This window comes from Boleophthalmus pectinirostris, unplaced genomic scaffold (assembly GCF_026225935.1).
Source record: "Boleophthalmus pectinirostris isolate CB_2022bp ecotype Guang Dong unplaced genomic scaffold, ASM2622593v1 HiC_scaffold_23, whole genome shotgun sequence".
In the NCBI taxonomy this organism is placed as follows: Eukaryota; Metazoa; Chordata; class Actinopteri; order Gobiiformes; family Gobiidae; genus Boleophthalmus; species Boleophthalmus pectinirostris.
Window position 1 is genome coordinate 21,179,569 of NW_026571207.1, and position 23,192 is coordinate 21,202,760.

The 23,192-nt window shown below is 39.7% G+C and overlaps 1 protein-coding gene across 2 annotated transcripts in view; it reads right to left on the minus strand.

Annotated features, from left to right (window-relative positions):
- Nucleotides 1-7,023: 7,023 nt before the first annotated feature.
- Nucleotides 7,024-23,192, minus strand: part of gria3b (glutamate receptor, ionotropic, AMPA 3b) — a 99,344-nt gene continuing 83,175 nt past the window's right edge. Inside the window, exons 13-16 of one of the 2 annotated variants that reach the window (XM_055159368.1) lie at nucleotides 15,015-15,262; nucleotides 14,205-14,319; nucleotides 9,427-9,674; nucleotides 7,024-8,451 (exon numbers count right to left, since the gene is read on the minus strand). In XM_055159368.1, the coding sequence (XP_055015343.1) occupies nucleotides 9,429-9,674; nucleotides 14,205-14,319; nucleotides 15,015-15,262 (609 nt within the window). In that variant the 3' untranslated portion in view covers nucleotides 7,024-8,451; nucleotides 9,427-9,428. Of the gene's footprint in view, nucleotides 8,452-9,426; nucleotides 9,675-10,902; nucleotides 11,022-14,204; nucleotides 14,320-15,014; nucleotides 15,263-23,192 lie in introns of those variants that run through there. The other variant, XM_055159369.1, reaches the window with a different exon arrangement.

Below are 23,192 nucleotides of genomic sequence, written 5' to 3' on the forward strand. Positions count from 1 at the left end.
CTGATCCTTATCCCAGCCGCTGCACACTCGGCTGCAAACCGCCCCAGTGCACATTGCAGGTCCTGGTTTGATGAAGCCAACAGGACAACATCATCTGCAAACAGCAGAGATGAAATCCTGTGGTCCCCAAACCGGACCCCCTCTGGCCCCTGACTGCACCTAGAAATTCTGTCCATAAACACAATGAACAGAACCGGTGACAAAGGGCAGCCCTGGCGGAGTCCAACATGCACCGAGAACAGGTCTGACTTACTGCCGGCAATGTGAACACAGCTCCTGCTCCAGTCATACAGGGACCGGACAGCCCTAAGCAAAGGGCCCCGGACCCCATACTCCCAGAGCACCCCCCACAGGACACCACGAGGGACACGATCAAATGCCTTCTGCAGGTTGGGCAAGCTCCCATAAGCCCTGATGCACCCGATGGAGAGTGTAGAGCTGGTCCAGTTTTCCACGGCCAGGATGAAAACCACACTGCTCCTCCTGGATCCGAGGTTCGACTATCGGCCAGATTCTCCTCTCCAGTACCCTGGCATAGACCTTACCAGGGAGGCTGAGAAGTGTGATTCCCCTGTAGTTGGAACACACCCTCCGGTCCCCCTTCCTATACAGAGGGACCACCACCTCGGTTTGCCCGTCCAGAGGTACTGTCCCGGAGCGCCACGAGATGTTGAAGAGGCGCGTTAGCCAAGACAGCTCCACAACATCCAGAAACTTAAGGTACTCGGGATGGATCTCATCCATGCCAACCACCTCAATGACTTCAGACAGGGTGATGGATGAGTCTGCCTCCGAGATCCCAGTCTTGGCTTCCTCCTCTGAAGACGTGACGGTGGGATTGAGGACATCCTCAAAGTATTCCTTCCATCACCAGACAACATCTCCAGTCGAGGTCAACAGCTCTCCACCCGCACTGTAAACAGTGTTGGTGAAGAACTGCTTCCCCCTCCTGAGGCGCCGGACGGCTTGCCAGAATCTCTTTGAGGCCGTCCGATAGTCCTCCTCCATGGCCTCCCTGAACTCCTCCCAGCTCCGAATTTTTGCCTCCGCGACCGCACGGGCTGCAGCACGCTTGCACGCTGCCTCAGGAGTCCCACGAGCCAACAAGGCCCGATAGGACTCCTTCTTCACCTTGAAGGCATCCCTTACTTCCGGCGTACACCACCAGGTTCAGGGCTTACCGCAGCGACAGGAACCACAGACCTTACGCCGACAGCTACGAGCAGCCACGTTGACAATAGAGGCTGAGAATGAAGCCCACTCGGACTCCATGTCTCCAGCCTCCCCTGGAATCCAGGAGAAGTCCTCCCGGAGGTGCGAGCTGAAAGTCCCTCTGACAGAGGGCTCTGCCAGAGGTTCCCAACAGACCCTCACTACACGCTTGGGCCTGCCTGTTCTTTCCAGGACCCAACTCACAACCAGGTGGTGATCAGTTGACAGCTCAGCCCCTCTCTTCACCCGAGTGTCCAAGACACGCTGCTGGAGGTCAGATGACACGACTACAAAGTTGATAATCGACCTCCGACCTAGGGCGTCCTGGTGCCACGTGCACTGATGGACACTCTTGTGCTCGAACATGGTGTTCTTTATGGACAAACTGTGACTAGCACAGAAGTCCAGTAACAGAACACCGCTCGGGTTCAGATCAGGGAGGCCATTCCTCCCAATCACCTCTCTCCAAGTGTCACTGTCGTTGCCCACCTGGGCGTTGAAGTCCCCCAGTAGAACAACGGAGTCCCCGGTCTGTGCACTGTCTAGTACCCCTCCCAAGGACTCCAAGAAGGCCGGGGTACTCTGCACTGCTGTTCGGCCCATAGACCAACACCACAGTGAGAGACCTGTCCCCGACCCGAAAGAGCAGGGATGCGACCCTCTCGTTCACTGGGGTGAACTCCAACACATACCTCTATTACCTTTATTATTTTAAATGTAGCTAATTATATAACCAGAATCAACTAAGCCCAAGGACATGTTTGAAAATCTACAAAAAAGTACAAATACCCCAAAATCTACTCAATTACAATACCACGAGTATTTGTACCTTTCAGCCTTGTTCTTTACCAGTATTACTACTGCAACCTTTGGTTATTATTGGTACTAATACTTACTTATATAGGGTCAAACCATCAAATGTCTTGAGCTTAAAGTAAAAAAGTTCCGTCCTCACAGAACTTGCTTTTCACCATTCACTGACTGTGCATATGGTTTATCAGAACTGCTCTCCTGACAGTTTATAACAGTCTATGAGAATATATTGCCCAGAATGGCCCCTATTGTTATCTCCCATACTCCTGTAATGCAATTTCTGAACAACAATATGGGTCCCGCTGCTCTGTACTTGTCCTGTATCTTCCTGACTCCTGATTGGACGAGGCCTTCTGCAGCTTCGGCATTTCTTTTCACTGTGCCTACTTCCAATAGTGTGGGTGTCAAAAGCTGAGACGCCAAGCAAGTCTCGCTGCTCTGGTCAGAAGAGAAAATGACAGTATATTCCACAAATTCAATGTACCCCATTTTGGAAACCCATTTTCTTCTCAGATAGGGCTTCCCCGCAACCTTTTGGTTGTGATTTCCCCCCCAAAGACGATGAGAATGATATTGTCCAGACCAGTGGTTACAATTTGTGCTGGCGACCGCATCGGAGCAGTGTTTTCAAACATGACTAGATCTTCATTTTCTCCTCTGTTTGTTCCAGTTGGTCTTTTGCACGACATGGGAATACATAAACACCAGGATGTAAACATTTTATAGAGCTCCGGCTGGTTCCTGGTGCAGTGAGTACCAAAGGGGGAAACTGGGATACATGCGCAGTATTCCCAGAAAATGTGCTCTGCTGTTAACTTGCTTTATGGATCTATGGAGATATGAATACTGTTGCACTGAGCCTCTTAAAATTATTCACGTAGAGCAGCTAAACTCTTAGTCTTCATTTTACATCCAAAACAAAGGAATTTTAATCCAGACAGCAGTTGTCTTAGAGCTGTTGAAATCAGTAGTAAGTATCAAAGGATGTCAAGATTAGTCTGTAAATTGCTACTTATTTATTATGTCATAACATAACAGTAAGAAGTCTTGGATAATCATGTCAATCAACATTTTAAAAGCAAAATGTTGAACTAAACTCCAAAAAGTTAAAGTTTGCGTTTATGCCACATTACTGTTACTTTGACATTCAGAACGCTCTATTTCATATAGCATGGTGGCAGTTTGGATAAAGGTACATTTAGGATTTATTTTATTGACAAAAGTAGAATAAAATAAACCATTAAAGTATGACTTTTGTGTTTTATTATGATGGGCATGATATAAGTTAGGAAATGGTATTTTAAAGCTTTATGTATTATTATTATTATTGTAGTATTATTATTATTATTAGAACTATGTCCACACGTCTGTTAGGAGGAGGAGGACTGAGCTTGGGACTTTGGAGTTGTTGATTTGTTCAGGTTACACTTTCAGAACTATGAACCCAACTATCGTGTTGTGTAGAGATGCTAATGTTGTCAAGAAGAACAGCATGAAAATTAAAAGAAATTGTGTGCAAGTCAAGATTTGGAAAGAAAGAGTTAGGAAACAATCAGATGTTAAATACAGATTTCTTGTTGAGAAGGTTACATAGAGTTGACAAATCTGTAACTTATTAGAACTGATAATGGACAGATTTATCTTTCGAAGCAAAATCATTGTTCATGTAATAGAAAATGCCTTTAATTGTTTACTTCATAGCATGTAAGAAAAAAATGGTGATGTCCAGATGTGGACCTCACAGAGACACACTGGTTCATATTAATACAACTAGGACATGCCTCCTGCAGTTTTTATCTCTGTGGTATGTTGTGGGAAAGATGGACTGGCGTGGGCAGAGTTGTGTTTTAGTTTTTGTTTTTCCTTGAGTGATGCAAAAAAGAGGGAGCTGCTGAATGTTCTTGTATGTTAGCTATGTATATCACTAGTCTAGTAGTGAGTTAGTGAGTACCTTAAATAGTTTAAGTGCCATCTCAGAGCCAGCTGTTTTAATGTTATTCTTTATTTTCTGATATATTATTTTGCAGTAGGTAGACTCAAAAATATAGAAAAATATACCATTTAAAGATGACATGTACAATGATGTTGATTTAGATATTTTCATGGAAAAGGGTGAGTGCTGCAATTCCATTTTCCACCTTCCTACAGATTGTAAAACTATTGCTATCTCATTAGAATATTGATATTTTTTTGTAAAACTGTAATGCTGTTGTAATGATAGCTAAATAAATACACTAGGATCATGAAGAGCAGGTTAATATTAGCATTTTAAGACCAAAATGCGGAGGCTCATTGCAGCAGTTACAGAGAGAGGGGTGAGTTTTCAACATAAAGTCAACGAGAGTCAGTCGATGGAGCCGGAAGCACCTCTATGCTCACTTCCTCTTGGGAACCCAGCAGCCAGCAGGTTAGCTATGTCCATTTATACATTCAGTCTATGTGTTATACTCAGATCAACTCAATTACATAAACTTGTCAGCACATGAGTTCCTCTAACTCTTTATCCTTAGCAAGAGGCAGAGCCAATGTTTGGAGGGCTGATGGTTGTCAAGAGAGACTTAAATGTCAAGTGCAGGTGCAATTGGAGATAACAGAGGAGTAAGTAAAGTAAGGAGGAGCACAGCCAAATGGAACAAGTGAGTGAGTCTCAATCTGATTTATTCATTGTGCCCTTGGAGAGAGACGGGGTAAAGACTACAGCGGCACAGTGCGAAGTGATGGAGCTACTCAACCAGAAAGGCTTTTTTGTCTGTGGTAATCAAAGCACCCCTATGACACGTCCTCCCTCTGCATTTGAGTTTGAGCTGTGTATTTTTTTTGGGAGGGAGGTCTTTTTCACACATACACACGAGACTGGCACCAGTAGATGTCTTGTTATGCAGAAGGAATTTGATGCAAAATTCTGAGATGTTGTAAAAGACTTGTAAATGTTCTAGTGGGATGTGAGTGAGTTGTTTTGGCATTGTTAACTTTGTCAGTGTGGTTATGTTAGATAGGTTAGATTTTTACAGATAGAGATTGAGACTTTCCATTTATGTTTTGTCATATTGGTACTAGTAGTGTAAAATGGTATGTATGTAATTATTAATATTTTAAAAGTCCTATATCACACAAAATATACTCTTTTGAGCTTTAAATCATGCTATAATATCCTCAAAAACATACCTGGAGTTGTATTTTGTTTCATTCATGCATGTTTCAACAATCCTTTATTATTAGTCTGTCTATATCTCCAAAGCTGTTCCACCATGTGATGTCATGTAGTAGTAGTTTTTAAAGTTAATAGCTACCTTTTTACCTTTAGTTTAGTAGAAATGGTCAGTTCCAGGACTGAAATTATTCAAATGATTCTAGTGAAGGTGTATGGATTTTAAAAACACAGTGGATTACTTTCTGTATTACCACATGTGTGAATGAAACAAAAACACAACTCCGGGTATGATTTTGATGAGGAAACAACATTACAACATAGATCAGCAAACATGAGCCCTTTAATACAAACAAAAAAGTCTTCACTTCTATATTCCAACATTTGGGCAGAGATTGTCAAGTCTTAATGGTCAGGTATTTTTCTGGTTCACCCTCTTTTTATGTAATGAAATCTACCTCTTGTGTGTCACTGGTATTTTAATGACCCTCTTTCATTGTTACAAATATGACATTGTTTCCTCATTGAAAATACAGTGCAGTTACTCTAATGTACTGCAGTGCACCAGTCGCACACAGCACTGTCCTCTTCCTTAGACAGCGGAGAAAAGGAACAACAAAAAGCCAATATCGTTTCATGCATTTTCAGAGATGGATGTTGTTTTTTGGACCTGTATCGTATTGTCTTTTCTGTTGCCAAAGTCTGGTGCGGTGTACTAATCCGAAATCATTGCGGCTGCGTCTAAAAAATGAATGGGAAAGGGAGAAAACACTGGTCCTCTGCCATGTTTGTTGGATTTGTTATTTGAGCTGTGGTGGAGCTGGAGACCTTGGAAAGAATTCATTTTTGCCACACAAAGCAGACCCCGCAACCAATACAATGACGGGAATGTCTGGCCCAGCCTCTGTTGGGAATTTGATTTGCCGAATATTTACACTACCATTGCAAATTGCGCTAATCCTGGTCGGAATCCATGAGAATACTGTGTGGTTCTGCTCGGTGCAATGTGCTTGGTAAGCATATTGTGGTTATAATGATGTTTTATTGATTGTGTCACAACTCACAAGGTATCATATAAGGAGAGAGAGAGATCAGAAGGAGGATGGAGTTGTCAATGCAGTCTTCAATCAGAGGAAGCACAGAGAGCATGAGGCAGATGGCGATGTATTGATCCAAAAACGCACGCTTCTACAAGAGAACAGCTCAATATGGACGCCACACAAACCCAATGCTGCTGTGCAACTGTCCGTAGGGTCTGGTAACTGATACCCTGTGTTTACTTTGAGGTTGGCCCATTGACTTTGAATCGCTGATAGTAAGTGGGCATTTTTAAAGGTGCTATATGGTATGTTTCAGATGGAAGGTCTGCCACCTGCTTGTCTTCGTGGAGCTGTTACTACTTTGCCTGGAATGTTCCACAGTATTATGTTAAACAGTATAATGTTATGTTGTATTTATCTATCGAGACAAGCAGGTAACCCCAACCAGGCAACGGTCAGATTTATGAAGAGATGGTCCTGTTCACAGTAACAATACACAATCTATTTTTGAGCAATAAAAACACTTGATTGAATGAAAGAGAATATAAATTATTAAATGCAATACCATGGTACACTTCAGGTAAAGCAAAAACATTTCCATGGAGGCATCTCATTCACCAGAAAAATCTTTGAAAGAACTAGTACACAGTACATTCCCACGTTTAACCATTGGTCTCATATCAGAGTAAAACACAAATTCCTTATTTGCCATTGCCTAAAAGAAGTGTTGATAGGTGTTGTGGTTAAATGAACACAGCCACAGATCTATTTCTGTACAATTTATTTACAAAATATAGTAAAATTTGTCTGTACAGTGCCTCTCTAATGAGGCTCATGCATCTGGCTGTTTTCACCCACTACTTTACACCTGGTGAGTCGGATTCACAGAGGTGAGACTTACAAAAAGAGGTGATTTACAAAAGAAATGCCTGGCCTGATTCTAGCTTTAACCTAAAGGTCAGCTGTGAGTAAAAAGCTTGTCAAGCATCACTGATTCACATGCAGTTTCTCAACAAAAGAAAAAGAATAGATCATTTTCATATAATTCATGTAAATGTACACAGTTTCAGCTCTTTTGCTTCACATTATCATTGAATAGAAAACTATTTGTTCATAGGTTATTATAATAATCTTTCTAAATCCTATGAAATCACAGTCTTTTGGAAAGAAAACATTACAGCAATATGGAAATGTGCTAAGCTTCAGGATTTTCCCTGTTTCTTAATATATTATATTTGTTTATTTTTTAGTTACTAAGTGAAGTCACCAAACACGGTAATGCTTCATAAAAAATGTGAAATGAAAAGTAAACCACGGTTGGCTATAAATGTGCAGTTATTGAAGAAAATAGTAGATATTCATAATACTGGAGATTCTGAGCGCTACTGTCCTTGAATGGGCTTCAGTTCATGTACAATTGAGTTACCTTGGTTTGGTTGCCGTCATATACAGAAGACTATTGACTTCAGGGAGTGTCTTAATTTTGTCCTTCTTATTTTACAAACTGCAAATCACAAACAGATAGAACTTAAACATAAACACCCTGGTGTCACAGACTTTCTCCTGGCAGTATTGGAAGTACAACTCATGTCCTGCTCTGTGTGGAGATCATCAGCAGCAGCACCATTTGAATACAAACATAGTTTGGGCGTTTCTCTCTGAAGGTCTGTCTGCATCTTAAAAGTGGAACACAGTCACTATAAGTGACCCATAACAGTATAAAAGCTAGCGTTATAATACCCAGTGTTATACAGTGCACTGCAGTAGGTCTAATAAACGTACAGAAAGACATAGAACCAGAGAAAATCTGACAGCCGAAAGATGAGGAATATCAGATCATAATGAGAACAACAAATTGATTCCACATATATAATATTTGTCTTCTATGGCACTTCAAAGTGTGCTTAGGATTGCAAATGATGGCTTTAGTTCATTCTCAGTCAATGTTGGACTCTTTTAAATCACTGCTTCTTTCTTCTGGTTTCTTTGTGTGTTTTTTTTCAAGCAAAAAAGCAATTTGAGTTGTGTATGAGTTGCATTGATTGGACTCAGAGTTCCATAAGGCACTGAGGAGAAAAGGCTCTTCCCTTGACCAGTCTGTCGTGTCATCACTGCAGATTATCGTGCTGTTGTCCGAGCGAGAGGACTCTGAGCCTGCAGCTCTGTCCCCGCTGATCTGTCCTTTGTACAGTACATGGTAAGTCACAGTAGTAAGGGACAATGAAATGTGTCCTCAACCTGTGGACAAACACACAGAAGCAGCTTAGACAGGGCCCACACGACATCTGAGCTCACACGTGATTTAACCATTTAAAACTGAAATGTTTATGTTTTGGGTCCAAGTTTATATTTTGGTGGTATTTTTGCTAGTTCTCATGTCCTGAAATAACCTTGTGTTATATTTTATATCGCTACAATTGACCAACAAAAAGGCTTAACGCTTTCTGTTGGTGATTGCTTTTAGATTTATTTTGCGGCTGCGGGCACTCAAACCTAATTTATTTCAACAGTGGTGCAGATAAAGAAAACAGCGGATTTAAAACTATCTACAAGGACACAGAGAAACCAGGAAACACAATTTGCCAAAATTATTGTTTACTCCATTTTACATTCCAGCAATGAATAGAGATGTTCATGTATTCTTTCTTACCAACATTAATTAAAAAGTATAATTATAGGATGTAATTTGTTTGTTGTTGTTTGTTGTTTATAGAAATATGTAATGTCCAATTCTGCAAAAATATACACTCTTACATAGCGGTTTCTCTAAAATAAATGAATAAAAGGGTCAAAGGTCAAAGGACTTCAGCTTAAAGGGCCTGTACCCGGTTTATTTTCATAAAATAATGCGTTTTAGCCTCGCTGTTAGCATGACAGCTGTTAGCATTACTGTAGTGGCAAAACTCTTCTCTGGCTGTTAGGTATAACTTTGGACCACAGCAAACAGTTCAAAATAAAATGGATCAGTTTTTCAGATTTTTAAGACAGTTAAAATCAGTATCTGTAAATACATGTAAGTCTAAGGTGTAAAATATTAATTCATTTTGCCAGATGGTTGTGCCTAGTTGCACTTGCGCACTGTTTAGCAACATGACAACCATAAACGACTTAACAAACAGCCCCAGTACAACACATGAATAATTCAATCTACACTGTACTAAAGAGAGACTTAAATGATTGATGGAGCCCTGTGCTTTGGGACCATAAACATACCTCTATATCTTTACACTCTCGGTTCCGTAGACGTTGTAGCCTTCTCTGTATGTGGCAAAGTTCTGGGTGTTGGTCGGGGGAGTCGGCTTAAAGTTCTGAGCGTTCTTGGCCAGTTTGAGCCTTTTGGTTTCTTGTCGTGATTTATAACAGAACTCTATGAGGGCTACCATCATGGCAAGCCCCAGCCCTCCGACCAGAATATAGAAGACCCCTGCCACATTGCTTAGGCTCAGAGCGCTTGTCTTGTCCTGGGGGCAAGTGAACACCAATATTTAGAGTTTTACAGTGGTGAGAGGACAACAGCATAATGTACAGTGGCTACCCTTACAACTTCAACCTGACAATGTTTAATGCTATTAGTGAGTAAGTAAATCATCTTATTTCTAACACTATAAGAAATACTGCATATACAAAAAATCTATAAAACTTAACTCTACTTTTAAGTGTCTATAGGTGAATGTAGATATGTGTTCTAGTCTGTTTTAAAAGTTTCCATGTCTTGACCATGTTAGGAAGCTGGTCAGTATCGCATAGGTCGACCCCCTAAAAAGTCCCTGTTCTTTTCTCCATAGCGACATGTACGTATAACTCTTACAACAATGTCATACAGTACAGTCAAATCTATACTAATATAATGAAAATATGAAATATTCAAAGTCAAAAAGGTCTGACCATTTTGCTGCTGCTTACCTACCAAACATATTCATAAAAAATTTGTTCATTAGAGTTTTACTATTTGCACTTTTAACCCTATGAGTATCAATGCTAACGGCTTTTGGTTCAGTTTGTACTTATCTCTCAAAGGGTTAAATTATTGGTTTATTAAATTCCTTTGCTTCGTCTAGTGTGAAAATACAGTTTCGACACTTGCGCGCACCCACAAGAGGCAGACAGCACCCTGGGGCGCACTCTCTTTTTCTTGTTACACAAACAAGTTGAATTTGAGTAACACATTACACCAAAGATGGGGTCCTGCCTGTTTATCACACCACGGGAAGCCCAAGGAATCCAATAGACTCTTGCGACTATGCAAACTAGTAACAACGCAAATAAATCAAATTTTCATTAACAGTTTGGTAAATAGGAACAGCAGCATAATGGTTCCAAAGAATCATGAATGTCAAAGAGTGAAAATGAGACAAAAAAGAGCATTTATCAACAACTGCTGTGATTCAATTTAACTTTATCTATAAGGCATGCTAGTCATTTCCCCAGAACATTAACATTACACAAGAATGACTTTTCTCTACTGTAAAAAAGTGGCGTAATTTTGTATTTCAGGGAAATGGAGCCTTGTATCAAAGCCACATTAAACTGGTTGCAGTTTGTGGCATTTAAAAAAAAGGAAAAAACAAAAGAAAAAAAACAAAAACAGTATGTGTTACAAAGAAACAAAATGTAAACTACAGATGTAATTGAAGTCTTGTTTTGCATATGAATAATAATGCAATTTGGAATCAAAAGACCTGCAGCGACTGACCTTACTTCCCGAGTCCTTGGTTCCACATTCACCCTTATCGTACCACCATTTGTTTTTCAGCTTGTCTAAGATGCCTTGTTCACTGAGTTTCAATACTGCAAGGTTTACAGGAGTTCTTCACGTGGGAAATAACATAAATAACATTATATTATGTTATTTTATGTTATTCAACTGTTTAAACTACTAACATACTTAACAAAAGCGATAAAGCAGGGTTCCTGGCTGGCGTCAACATAACAAGAGAGAACAGGCAAATTGCTAACCCCATTTTTTACCTGGAAAAAACCCTAGTCTAAAAGCCAGGACCTACCCATATCGCTTTGAGTAATCGGCAGACGCTGTTTGCAAGACGACATGCAGGAACCATATCTGCAGGTCTATGAATATCAAAAAGGCACATTGGGTTTGAGAGACAGAAATGAATTATGGGGGATTTCTGAACAGCATTTGCATGGTTTAGTCAAACATGAGCTTTGTCTTACCAAGCAGAAGAAATTGAGTGATAATTTGAATAACAAGGTTGTATGTCTCAAGACTACAGGATGTGAGCAATAAATTAATAGAAGCAAATAAAGCTAAACTCAATTTATTTTATATACTTAGTGTGCATTATTTTGTTTATGTGTTCAGATTTTATTTTTGTAGATCATTCATAGTCTAAAGAAAACTGCAAAACAGCCTAAAAACATACTTTATATTTGTTAGGATTTAAAATGGCCGCACAGTGTGTTGGTTGCTCTGGCTCTTGGTCTATGTTCCCTCTGAAATGGAAGAGCAGATTTGCAGTAAAAGAAAACAGCATGTCGATAAATGAGTGACCTGGCTGCTCCTGGGGAACAAAACCCCGCGGGGACCTGAGCGACGCATAATTCTCTGGGTGAAGATTACACCACTGTATATCCCTCATAGCCAATCCGGACAACCCAAGTGTGAAGCTCCTACCATTGTCTTGGCTCACACAGACATTGATTAACAATGCAATTACCCCGTAACATGCTCTATGTCTGAAACTCAATCTAAAACAGCCCTGTGCTTTTGCCTGGGGCCAGAGAAGGAGCGACGGTGGGGCTAAATGTGAATGAAAGAGCTGTGAATGAGAGCGTTGCAGATGTAAGCAGGACGCTACAAATTATGAGCGCTCCAGGCCTATTTCCTCCACGTCATCTGAACCGGGGCCATCCCATAATATACTGGGAGCAAAAACAAGGTGGGGTACAAAGACAGAAGGTATTGTCTAATAAAAGATGGATGCTAGAACATGTGGCAGATGTTCCATAAAAGCTGTGTATGGTCTCAGAGGCAACTTAACAACCCGTGGCAACGGTAGTATTTCTTGTATGCCAGGTCTGTTATAGAAATGAATCTTAATTAATACAGTGGTAACAGTAATTTGAGTTGATTATTTGTCATTAAAAGATCAGTGTGGGTCAATAGAAAGCACAGCCATCCCTGAAATGTTGTTCTGTTACTAAAGCACTATATCTAAACCGCACTGCAGGGGTCTGTACTCCCTGTTCATCCTTTTATTGTCTAGGATATTAGTACTGTACTATGACATGGCACATATTATACTTTGCAGATGATGCCATCAACATTCCCTAGAGGTGTGAAGCTAACTGAAAGCACTAATCTGTTAGAGGCTCATTTACTGAAATTAGACTTAATCTTAGCTTTATTTTAATATAATATAACCAGAAAGAGTTGACTTGGTTGGAACTACAACAAGTCAGCTCATTTGTGCTGTTAGACAAGTCTCACACACATAAAGGTTAGCTAGAATTAGCCAATAGTTTTTCAGTTAGTCACTCTCTCACCTTTTTGTTGAAAATTAAAAACACTTAAACAGGACCATGAACACAGGCTCCTGAAAATTTGTTGTTTAAATATATTGTATGTTGTGCTAACATGCCCATTCTGTTAACACTTTAACGCTAACTACATATATCTCTAATGGTCGAATGTTAAGAAAACCCCCAGCATGATGTCACTGCAAAGTATCAATAGTGAAATAATATCTCACTTTTATTTCCATTCTTCATTGGTGGTGCAAACCTTTTGTTAACAAATGACTTTTCGAGTGCCATGACAGTATGTGAAGGCCAGTGGTCCTTGCAGTTTGCCTGTAATCTCTCCAATTACCTGCTCTAAATCACCACATGTAATGACAGTTTCATTTATCATTCAGCTGGCCCTGTGTTATTAAGGCCATAATACTAGGCCTTATGTGTAATTTAGCAGAAACCGCACATAGCCTTTTGGCCCCTAATGGCGCTAAGGTTGCAGTTAGTTGTCATGGCTGAACAGGGCTTTACTCCATTAGCCCCCATTGTAGAACGATCATTCATCATTTGACCACAGAGGAAGAAGAAATCTGATGGTCGGAGAGGTCATAGCGGGGTCAGTGCTGGTCCATAATAACTGGACAGATATGGAGGAGGCGGACAGCACAAGTGGCTTATCGGAGGAGCTGATAAAAATGACACGATATTAATTAGAGCGTTCGCTATTAACATGGTGTCCTCTATAGACACACTGTTCCTCTGACTCCCCTGCTGGCCTCAGCTCAGCAGCCATTTTAAGGTATTTTGGCCATTAAGTACACTTTATCATATTGGCTTTAGAGCTCTTGGGGTCCGGCCCAGTGTCAGGGATGGGGAGCAGCTGCACAATCAATTACTGCAAAGCTATCTTCTAGAGGATTAGCCAAGTTTACGTTAATGGGACAAAGGCGGTAGGTTACAGCCTTCCTGGAACAACATATTCAAATTCATGAGGGTATAGTAAGTGTCTGCAGAGTACACTGTGTTTTATCGACACCAGGGAAACCAATGAGTCATAGATGATGTATCCGACAGATGGACATGGTTCATTAAGTTACTCTCTCACTACATCTATGGGGCAACTTATTAAAAATATATTCAAGGCTGCACAAAATTAGAAACAAATATGCAAAATTAGAAATAACATTTTACACATTAAAATATCTGAAGCAGAAATTATGTCTTTTAATCAAATTAAGGTATCTTAAAATAAGTGAGGGCTAAACAAAGATGGCATCCTTATTATTATTATTTGGATGATTGGAATATGGACAATTTGGGCACCTTTTTGGTTTGACAAAAGCTCATTAGTTTAATCTAACCTGTGAAATGGCCTGGTTTTATAAACTGTTCAGTATAATAACACATGTTTAAGTGTTCTGGATTGTGGAGTTTGTTAACTTTGATTTGGTCAGCTGCAACAGCCTCGCCGATTACTCTGCACTATGGTACCCGATTGTGGTGACATCGAGGCTGACCTTGGAGTCACCTCCCCCGCTGCCGCACTCTCCCTTGTCGTACCACCATTTGTTTTTCAATTTGTCCAAGAGGCCTTGCTCATTCAGTTTTAAAACTGCCAGGTTAACAGCATTTCTTGAAACGATAAAACATAACTTGTAAGAAAATGCAACAGGTCCTAATGCAAAGTAAGCACCATAATTAATGCTAATGGTAGAATAGACTACCACTGTCATTGTTAAGGGGCTTAGGCTGCTCATGATTAAAATGTCTAGGAGAGGACAAATTGTTTGAGAATTTCATAAAGAGATAAGAGTATAAGTTAAAGACAGTGTCAAATCTTGGAGAAGGTGGCATGAAGGGTCACGTTGTTTAAACTGAAGTGTGCGGGATGGGGACACTTGTCATTGAGAAGAAAGTAACAACAACAAACATCATGCAATTAACATTGGTCACAAGTGACAGCGCAGCTTTTAAAGGCTAAATTGAAAAACCATTGAACTGTTAAATTAAAAGTGACAACACAACAGTCAGGTAAGACAGCACACAAGACAGAGGGAGAGATTCAAGGAGAGAGAAGAGGGAACAGTAAGAGACAGAAATATGAAATGCTCTGTTAGCTTTATCTTCATTATGTGGACTGGGTGGTTAGATTAGCATTTAGCATTTCTTATGTGTAAAATGTATCATCTGTCTCCCAAGTGCTGTGTGAGACATACTACCGTTACCTCGACGTCCACAACAAAACAAGAGAAGGAAATGACAGGGGACATCAGGGTAGGTGGAATACTATAACAACATGGAGGATATTGTTATATTATTCCACCCACCTTAATGCGGAGCCTTTGGGCGTGGCGATGCCGTAGCCTTTGGAGTCCAGGTTCCCGCCTACTTTCATGGTGTCACAGGGCTTCCTCTGCTCGATGTACTCGTTCATGGTGGACTCCAGGAGGAAAGCGAACTTGCCCTTTGACTTTCGCACTCGGGCTACGCCATCCGGAGTGGTCTTTACAAACACTGAAGGTTCAGCGGATTTCATGTAAGACCACATCTTCTCATACACTGCTATTTTGGATCGCTGTTTGAGAGAAGACAAGGAGAGGACACTTTAGAAAACATGGTCAAATATCAATGAACGCATCTTGAATTTTTGTGCATAAGGATCACCATATTAAAGATGCCAGAATGAAGTACTCATAGACATCGTTGGAAAAATAAGATGATATCTATAAATACTCCTAGAAAAATTGGAAAAATGAACAAAAGCACTTGGGGACTTTTGGCATGATCATTATGTACAAAAATCCAGCAATATTAAATTGTACAAGGATAGCTTTGTATGACCTGCTTCTAATCTAAAGCACCGGCATTCAAGTTACATTTATTCAGGTATTTGTTTTCCAAATTCAAGTTTCTTCTCCCATTTTCAGCACCAATGCTAAAACATCTACATGTCTTTTTCTGCAGATCTGTAGAGTTGTTTATGTACAAATGATTTCAGTAATTAAACCTTGCCACACTAACTTGGATGTAATGAAGAATTGTGTATGAACAAGACCAAGCAATATCTTGACTCAATTTCTCACTTAGTGCTTTTAGGCTTTGGTTTATTGTCCTAATATGATTTAACAAAACCTATTACAGCCATTTATTCTCACATCTGTCTTCACTAAACATGATAGAGAGAGATAATACCTCAGGAGGTGTAAACAGAAAGCATGCTGCGTACAAAATGTAACTTCTAACAAAGCTGGTTTCCATGATGTGGCAAAGTGCACTTAAGTCAGACCCAGTGCAGTGATTAATATAAATGGTTGAAGGTTTACAAAGATTGGAAATTGTAAAATGGGTACCAGCTGCTCACATCCGACAAATGATTTTGCAGTTTGAAAGGATCCGAGAAATATAAAAGCAATTTGTGCCTTCTATTGGAAAAAATTGTTAGATGCACTTGTGGGATTTGTGTAGAAACCACTAGTTGCAGAATATATGACCTTAACTTAAGAAAAAAATGCCCAAAATAATTTTTCAATTTTACAGGCAGCATTCAAATACCAGTTTATAATGTTACATGAAACCGTGAAATGTCACAAATTTGCTTTATACAATATTTGATTTTATATTCCCAACTTTTTTGAATGGCAGTATAGGATTATTGAAATAACTTTACAAAACGTGAAAGAAGACAACATCAAAAACATCATATTAGTCTCCGTTGTTTCGGCAGATTGATATTGCAGAAATGGCCAGAGGCAGGCAAGTAAAGGGGTCGTAACCTCAATCACAAAGTTGACAAACCAAGATGGCTGTTTAAGTTGAAAACATATATTTTTCTTCTTGGTAAAATGTCACACTGTTGTCAGTGGGGGCAATACCTCATAGGCAGGGGCATATTAATTACATTTATATGATCTGTGTTAATAAACCATGGCATTAACCTTGACCTGACAGATCTGCTGCAGTGACTTCAAGTAATCATATAGGATTTGTTTGTGCTCTTGTGTCACGGTGAATCAGGCGCTGGGCCCTGATTGGACGAGACGGCTGCATAACACAAATTAAAACCCCGTGTGATGAATGTGCACTGCTTATAGGAATTGAAGTCATGACACGGCCCGTTCCGTCTGGCTGCATATGCACAAATGAAGGGTGCGGTCAGGGTTATAGATGAGGTTTTTGGCTCACAATTTGTTCAGTGTCTTCAGTTAAAATGGTAATATCAGGGGGGACCAAACTTGAAAAAAAATCTTCTCTGCAATAGACAAGACTAATATATAACCCCCCGATTCAAAACTATAACTCTTCTGTCAGGTGAACTTCAAACTCTATTGTAACACAACATCTTTTTGTCTTTTTATAAAATGTATGGACCCATATAATATGAACTGTAAAAACAAGTTTGCCTGTTGCAAAAAAATGTAATACATTCACACTATCCATAGGCTATCCGATGATTAAATTAGGACAGTTGTCATAGCAAATAACATGAAAAGTATATATTTTGAAAAAGAGGAAAAAACATTATAACACATAAAACAAAGGTGAATTGCATAAATATTTATGATAAGCATACTCTCCAGTGGAACAATTCACCCTGAATAAAAGACCTCCCTATTCCCCCTCAACAGATCAACTTTAAGCTAATACTTCTCGCTCTTGTTGTATAAAAGACAACAATTCCCTATTGAACTGAATTTAATGTTTGACTGTACACACTGTTCTTTTGGCCAAGTAACTTAAACTGTGAATTTGTAGGAGGAAAATGGACATTGCAAACCAACACAAACAAAGCCCACACTGTGAAGGTCAACTGTTTTATTCACCGCCCTGAAATCCACATACGTATCAACACTTTTCAAAATTATCTATCAATAAAACATGGCAACAAAGATTAACTCCCAGCAGGCAATGTAAATCTGCTCATTGACTGCCTCGCTCTGAATGCACACAGAAACACAAAGGCAGCACACTGTAAGGCACTGGGAGCTGGTGTTCACCTCCCCTGAATGTAATTATTCACATTTCGCTCTATGGTGGTCATTTAAAATTCAATTAGAGTATAATGACTACAAAAAGTCCATCATCAATGAACAAGACAATTTGTCGAGCAATTATATACTGCCATAAATACAGCTTTACACACTCTCTCACACCATAGAGCAGCTCTGTATGCACATCACACTGGTGGGAATGAGTGACCCCACAATTAAAGGGGTGGTCAGATTAGTCTATGGACACAATATATGCCAGGTTACATTAGCAAAAAAATGATATAGTACAATGTAATGTCTCTTATACAAAAGGACAAAAAGGCAGTATGTATTGGCATAAACAGTACTCTATCTATAGTAAAACGTAATTGACTGTGGATAGTACAGACAGTAGACGCAACCAGCCCACACAATTGTAAAATATTGTTTTAACACCACATAATTCATTAAAGGTCGTGCAGCCTCTATCCAGCATAATTTTTTTGCTACGCTTGCTGTAGTAAACCACCGTTTGGGAGTTTTATTGGTTTTAAAATGTCTGCAAGAATCAGATGGTCGGAATTGCTTGAATTTCAGATTCTCCCTTATGCGCTCCCTCATCATTCTTTACAGCACAGCAAGTTACAGTATTGATCTGTTTGTATCCTCTGGTTTAAACGGCAGACAGAATGGCATTCAATTTTAACAGCATACCATATTCGTTATCAGTTATATTAAGCAGGCGATATGTTTAGTGTGTTTGGCAGATTTGAAAGAGGCAGGAGCTCGATATCAAAAGGGGGAACTTGATAGCTAAAAGGAAGGGCATCAGGGATAAAAGAAACTAAAGAGACTAATCACTAGGCCTGTCACCATAACACATTTTAAAGCACGATATATTGTTACAGAGATACACTGCGATAAATGATATTATTGAAACTACTTTATGCCACTGACACAAAACAGGATAATACCAGTAAACCTATTTTTAAATATACAGTATCATTTAAAAGGCTGAGCTGCAACAAATAAATGGCAGAATGAGCCAATAATTAGTCATAGCAGTTATTTTTTTCTACCGTCTACAGCTCAGATCTTATGGTATTAAATAGAAATGGTTAAAATCTCCCCACTATTGCAAAGAAAAAGTACCCACAATCAATACTGAGTCCCAAATTATATTGTTCCAGCTTTCATATATTTGACAATTAGTCGATATTGTAATTATCATGACAGGCCCACTAATCACCACTCATTTGCTGTACAAGCCCATTTGATCATGTTGTTTTCTTATTAATTGAACTAGTGCATCATCTGTGAATTTCTTTACAAAAGTTCCACGTCTGTTGCTTCAAGTATGAACCTTTCTTGATTAAAATGCCCCATTCAAAACAAGTGTATACAAAAATCACCCTAAATGACCATGTCCTCCTTAAAATCCCTGTTAATGCTCATCAATTTGTCAGTGCGCAACCTTCTCTCGCCCCCTGCACACTGTCCTCTGTACTGCGCCTGTTTTCTATTCTCTCCCTGGCTCAGGCCGACCACTTTCATTACATCCTCCCTCACATAACGCTCCAATGCTCCAGTATCTAAATGCCATCTTCAAACGCCCACCAAGACTACATTTCTTCTACTTCCTCTACTTCAGTCCCATTTTTGTTTGTGGACTTCAGAGCTTTTCCCTTGCAGTATCTCGTATGTACACCAGGACTGTACCTGTATCTCAAGTATGCAGAAATGAAAGTTGAAGCTTTGGGGTTGTGCTTTGTCATTGAAGTGGTACATGGTGTGTTGTGAATACAAATGTGGCGTCTTTGATTTGGAGCTTCAGTGGTGTGTGTGCTGCAGTGACGTTGTCTGCTGTGAGGTGAGGCTGTGCCAGACTGGTCTATCATCACCTTTGTCGGCTTTTCCTTTCATGCAAACATGTCTAATCTTCAGAGCTAGCTGCTGTCCGCGCATATTAAAACACCTGGGCTGCACCGTGCCATTCCACACTGTCTTGATACTTTCATTAAATGTGTCCTATGCAACTTTTCTGGTGAAGTGTCCGCCACCTGTTGGTCTGATGTTATTGCTCTCCATGGAGAAAAGCTGCATTTATAGAGCACCTTTCAAGACACCCAAAGCACTTTACAGTTCATTGTTCATTCACTCCACACTCAGTAGTAGTAAGCTATTACTGAAGCCACAACTGCCCTGGGACAGACCGGAGAAAGTGAGGCTGCCAATCTGCGCCATCGGCCCCTCCAACCACCACCAATACTCATGCACACATGACTTTCTGATTAGGCAATGTAGGTGAAGTGCCTTGCCTAAGGACACAACAACAGTTTTTGCCACTGGTGCCCCACTGTGGCAATGGGAATTCCATGTGGTCTCCCATCCAAGTACTACCCAGGCCCAGCCTTGCTTAGCTTCTTAACCCTCTCAGGCTCAAATTAAATTTTAGTAACAGGAAAAAATCTGATATTTGGGGAAAATGATCATATGGGGCAGTAATATACAATCCAGACTTTTTTTTTGAGAGAGACCTTCACACCCAATGCGTTCTGGGATGTTGCAGATTTGTAGCATTGGTCCGGTGTGGTAAATTAACAAGGAAGACTGAAAATGATATGAACACTAACTTTATGTGTATACCACTTTTCATAACAATGAAAACAAAAAGCACAGTGTAACAGTGCTTTACAGTGGCAGAGCAACATCACTTTTTCGTGTGGTACTCCAAGAAAGAATTTTTATCCTTTGTAAACAACAAAAGTACTTTGCACTTCTGGCAGGCCATTTGCGTGTAGCCATTCTTGCACAGTCTGCATCGTCCATGTTTATCAGCATGGATGGGAAAAAAGGCTCCTGAGTAAAAAAAGCTCATAAAATATGGATTTGGAGTAAGTAGATAATTGGCATTTGGCTGTTGCAAATCTGCAACACCTGCCTGGAGAGGGTTAAATCTGACAAGATCTTTGGCTTTGACAAGGTGGCATGGCCACTATGGTCGCTGGAATGTTCCACAGTGTGGCATTACACTTATTTATTTCTGCAGGGATAGCAGGTGATGCAATAGGGCCAAGTTACATGTAAAATCTGTGCAGAGGCGAGCCCACTCACAGTAAGAATGCATGTTTGTTAGTTAATGCCATACTATGAAAACTTTCATTCAAAGGAATAAAATCTCCATGGAGACAAGCAGGTGCCAAATCCTCCCCCAGCAAAGTTTCATTGTGCAAAATTTAATTCAGTGGGCTTGACTAAAAAAAGTTATTAAAGTAATTTCAGTGCTATTATTTCTTAATTTTATGCACAAGAAAAACATTGCTGTTGTTATCCGCATAATTCCAAGCACCATTGTGAATAATTTGTTGTCACTGTAGCATTAATTAAACAACCACATCTGCCTACTTTATCAGACTTGTTCACTCCAGCTGTTAAGTCTCCTTGAATATCAAAACAGTTACAAAAATGATTCTTTTGAAAACCTCACTATGGTGTAAACATGGGTTTTGTAACTTTCTCAAAACAGAAATACTTCTCTGACTGCACCATAAAATCCATGACAGGAACCAAGGCCATGAAACTGAGCACAGTGCTGCAGCCTTGGGTGACAGCTGCTGAGGAAGAGCATCTCAAACCTCCAGCTCTCCTGCAGTCTCCCAAGGTAAAGCAATAGACAGCCCGCAGACAGAGAGATGGAGCCCAGAAGAAGCGCTATAGTCTGGGGAAGAGGAGCCAGGAGCGCAGGGGGGAGCTGCTCTGCCAGGGAGCCTAGAGCCAAGCAGACTTCCACTGGGCATGTCCAAGATCCCAGGCCAGCTGTCCCATCAGCAGCAGCAGTACCGGGGCTTTCTGGTGGGATCTGCGCCCCACGAGATTGGAAAGTAGTATTAGCAACTTTTTCTAAACTTTCCTTCTTTACTATGACTTTATACTATACTATATATTTCAAGTTGCATCTTTGAATCTCGAATACTAATTCTGTTTTCTATACATTTTAATTTCTTACAAGCAAATGATTTAAGTCATTTAAACAGCTAAGGTTATCATACTAACTAGTCAAAGTAAAGTTGGGCAATTCATTAAATTTTAATTGTTGAGCTTCAGTCATTTCTAATTGTTAATATTATGGCTGGGGCTTCTTATTGAGAAATCAACAGCCAATGTTCTACCAGTTTGGGGAAAATTTCAGATTTTGGAGGAGAATATTGAACTATTATTTGTGAAAATTGGCACTAGTTAAAAGTATTGTTCATGTTCAAAAAATTATTATTGAAAGCATTTTAGCTTTGTTTTTAAGACAAGCCAAAATAAAATAAAATTGGAAATTCAAATAAATCAAATGGAGTTTTTTGTCATTTTGCCCATCTCTAGTCAAAAGTTACACTAGTACATTTGTACTATCTTTGCCCTTCGTGTCAGACTGCTGTAAACTAAACCAGGTGAAATCATGAAAAATTGAACAGAGTCAGAGATGATGACATATGTCTTGTTTGAAACATCAGACCTGAATTCCAATCTGCAGCTGGATCCTGCCACATGGCTCTCATTAAGCCAGACTGTATTTACTCCAAAATACATCTGCAATATTGAAATCCTATTAATCAGTGTGTTTCTTCCAGTGCCGCGTTAATTATAAAACACATGGGAAATCAGTTCATGGTGTCGTCTCCTATTTGTAGACACAACCATGCAGCCATGACATTCATTAAAGAGACAAGTCTGACTGGACCAAGACCTCCATATTGTTATACAGTAGGCCAGCAGCACCCATATAGTGAGTAATTGGCACCCATCAAGATCATACTGTGACAGAGATGTATAGTTGTGTGCTTACACCTGCAGCATCTGTGATCCAAAAGCTCTGGCATGTGTTTCACTGTGAGGAATTAAGTGGTGCTGTCACATGTGTCACAAAGCGGCTCCCACGATTTATTACCTTCACATTACCCAACGGCTTCAACTCTTTCTTTGTACTTCAAAACATGTTATTAAACACAAGGTTTGTATTTTTTTCCTCCCTTGGATTAAAGGAAAAATGTTTAGTGGCATAACACTATTCTAATATTTTGGTTATATTAGTCATTTGTATGCTCTGGCAAGTACTTCTCATTGTTTTGTGATCTAACAATTTTTATTCAGACAGCTGTTTTGTGGCCTTTCATTTAGCCTTAGTTCTCACAGGTTTTTTAGATGCACAGTTTTGTTTAATCTTCTCAATTTAGTAAGGCTGAACAGTTTTTTCTCCCTTTTTTTTTTTTAATTTTCTGCAAAATACAGAAAATTGTCAAAACAAAAAAGTACATAACTGTTTCAATTAAAGTTTTAGTGTAGTAAATAGATAGCAAGATCATTTTTGTTGTGGACTGCAAATAGATAAGGCTCAAACTCATTATGAAAGCTAAACATCACTGTAAACATCTAACAGAACATTCAGCTCTGGCCCTGTGTTAAACTACTTTGCTTTTTTATTCTCCGTGAAGAGCTTTTAAGTAAGTAAGTAAGTAAGTCTTTATTTATATAGCGCTTTCACAGACATTT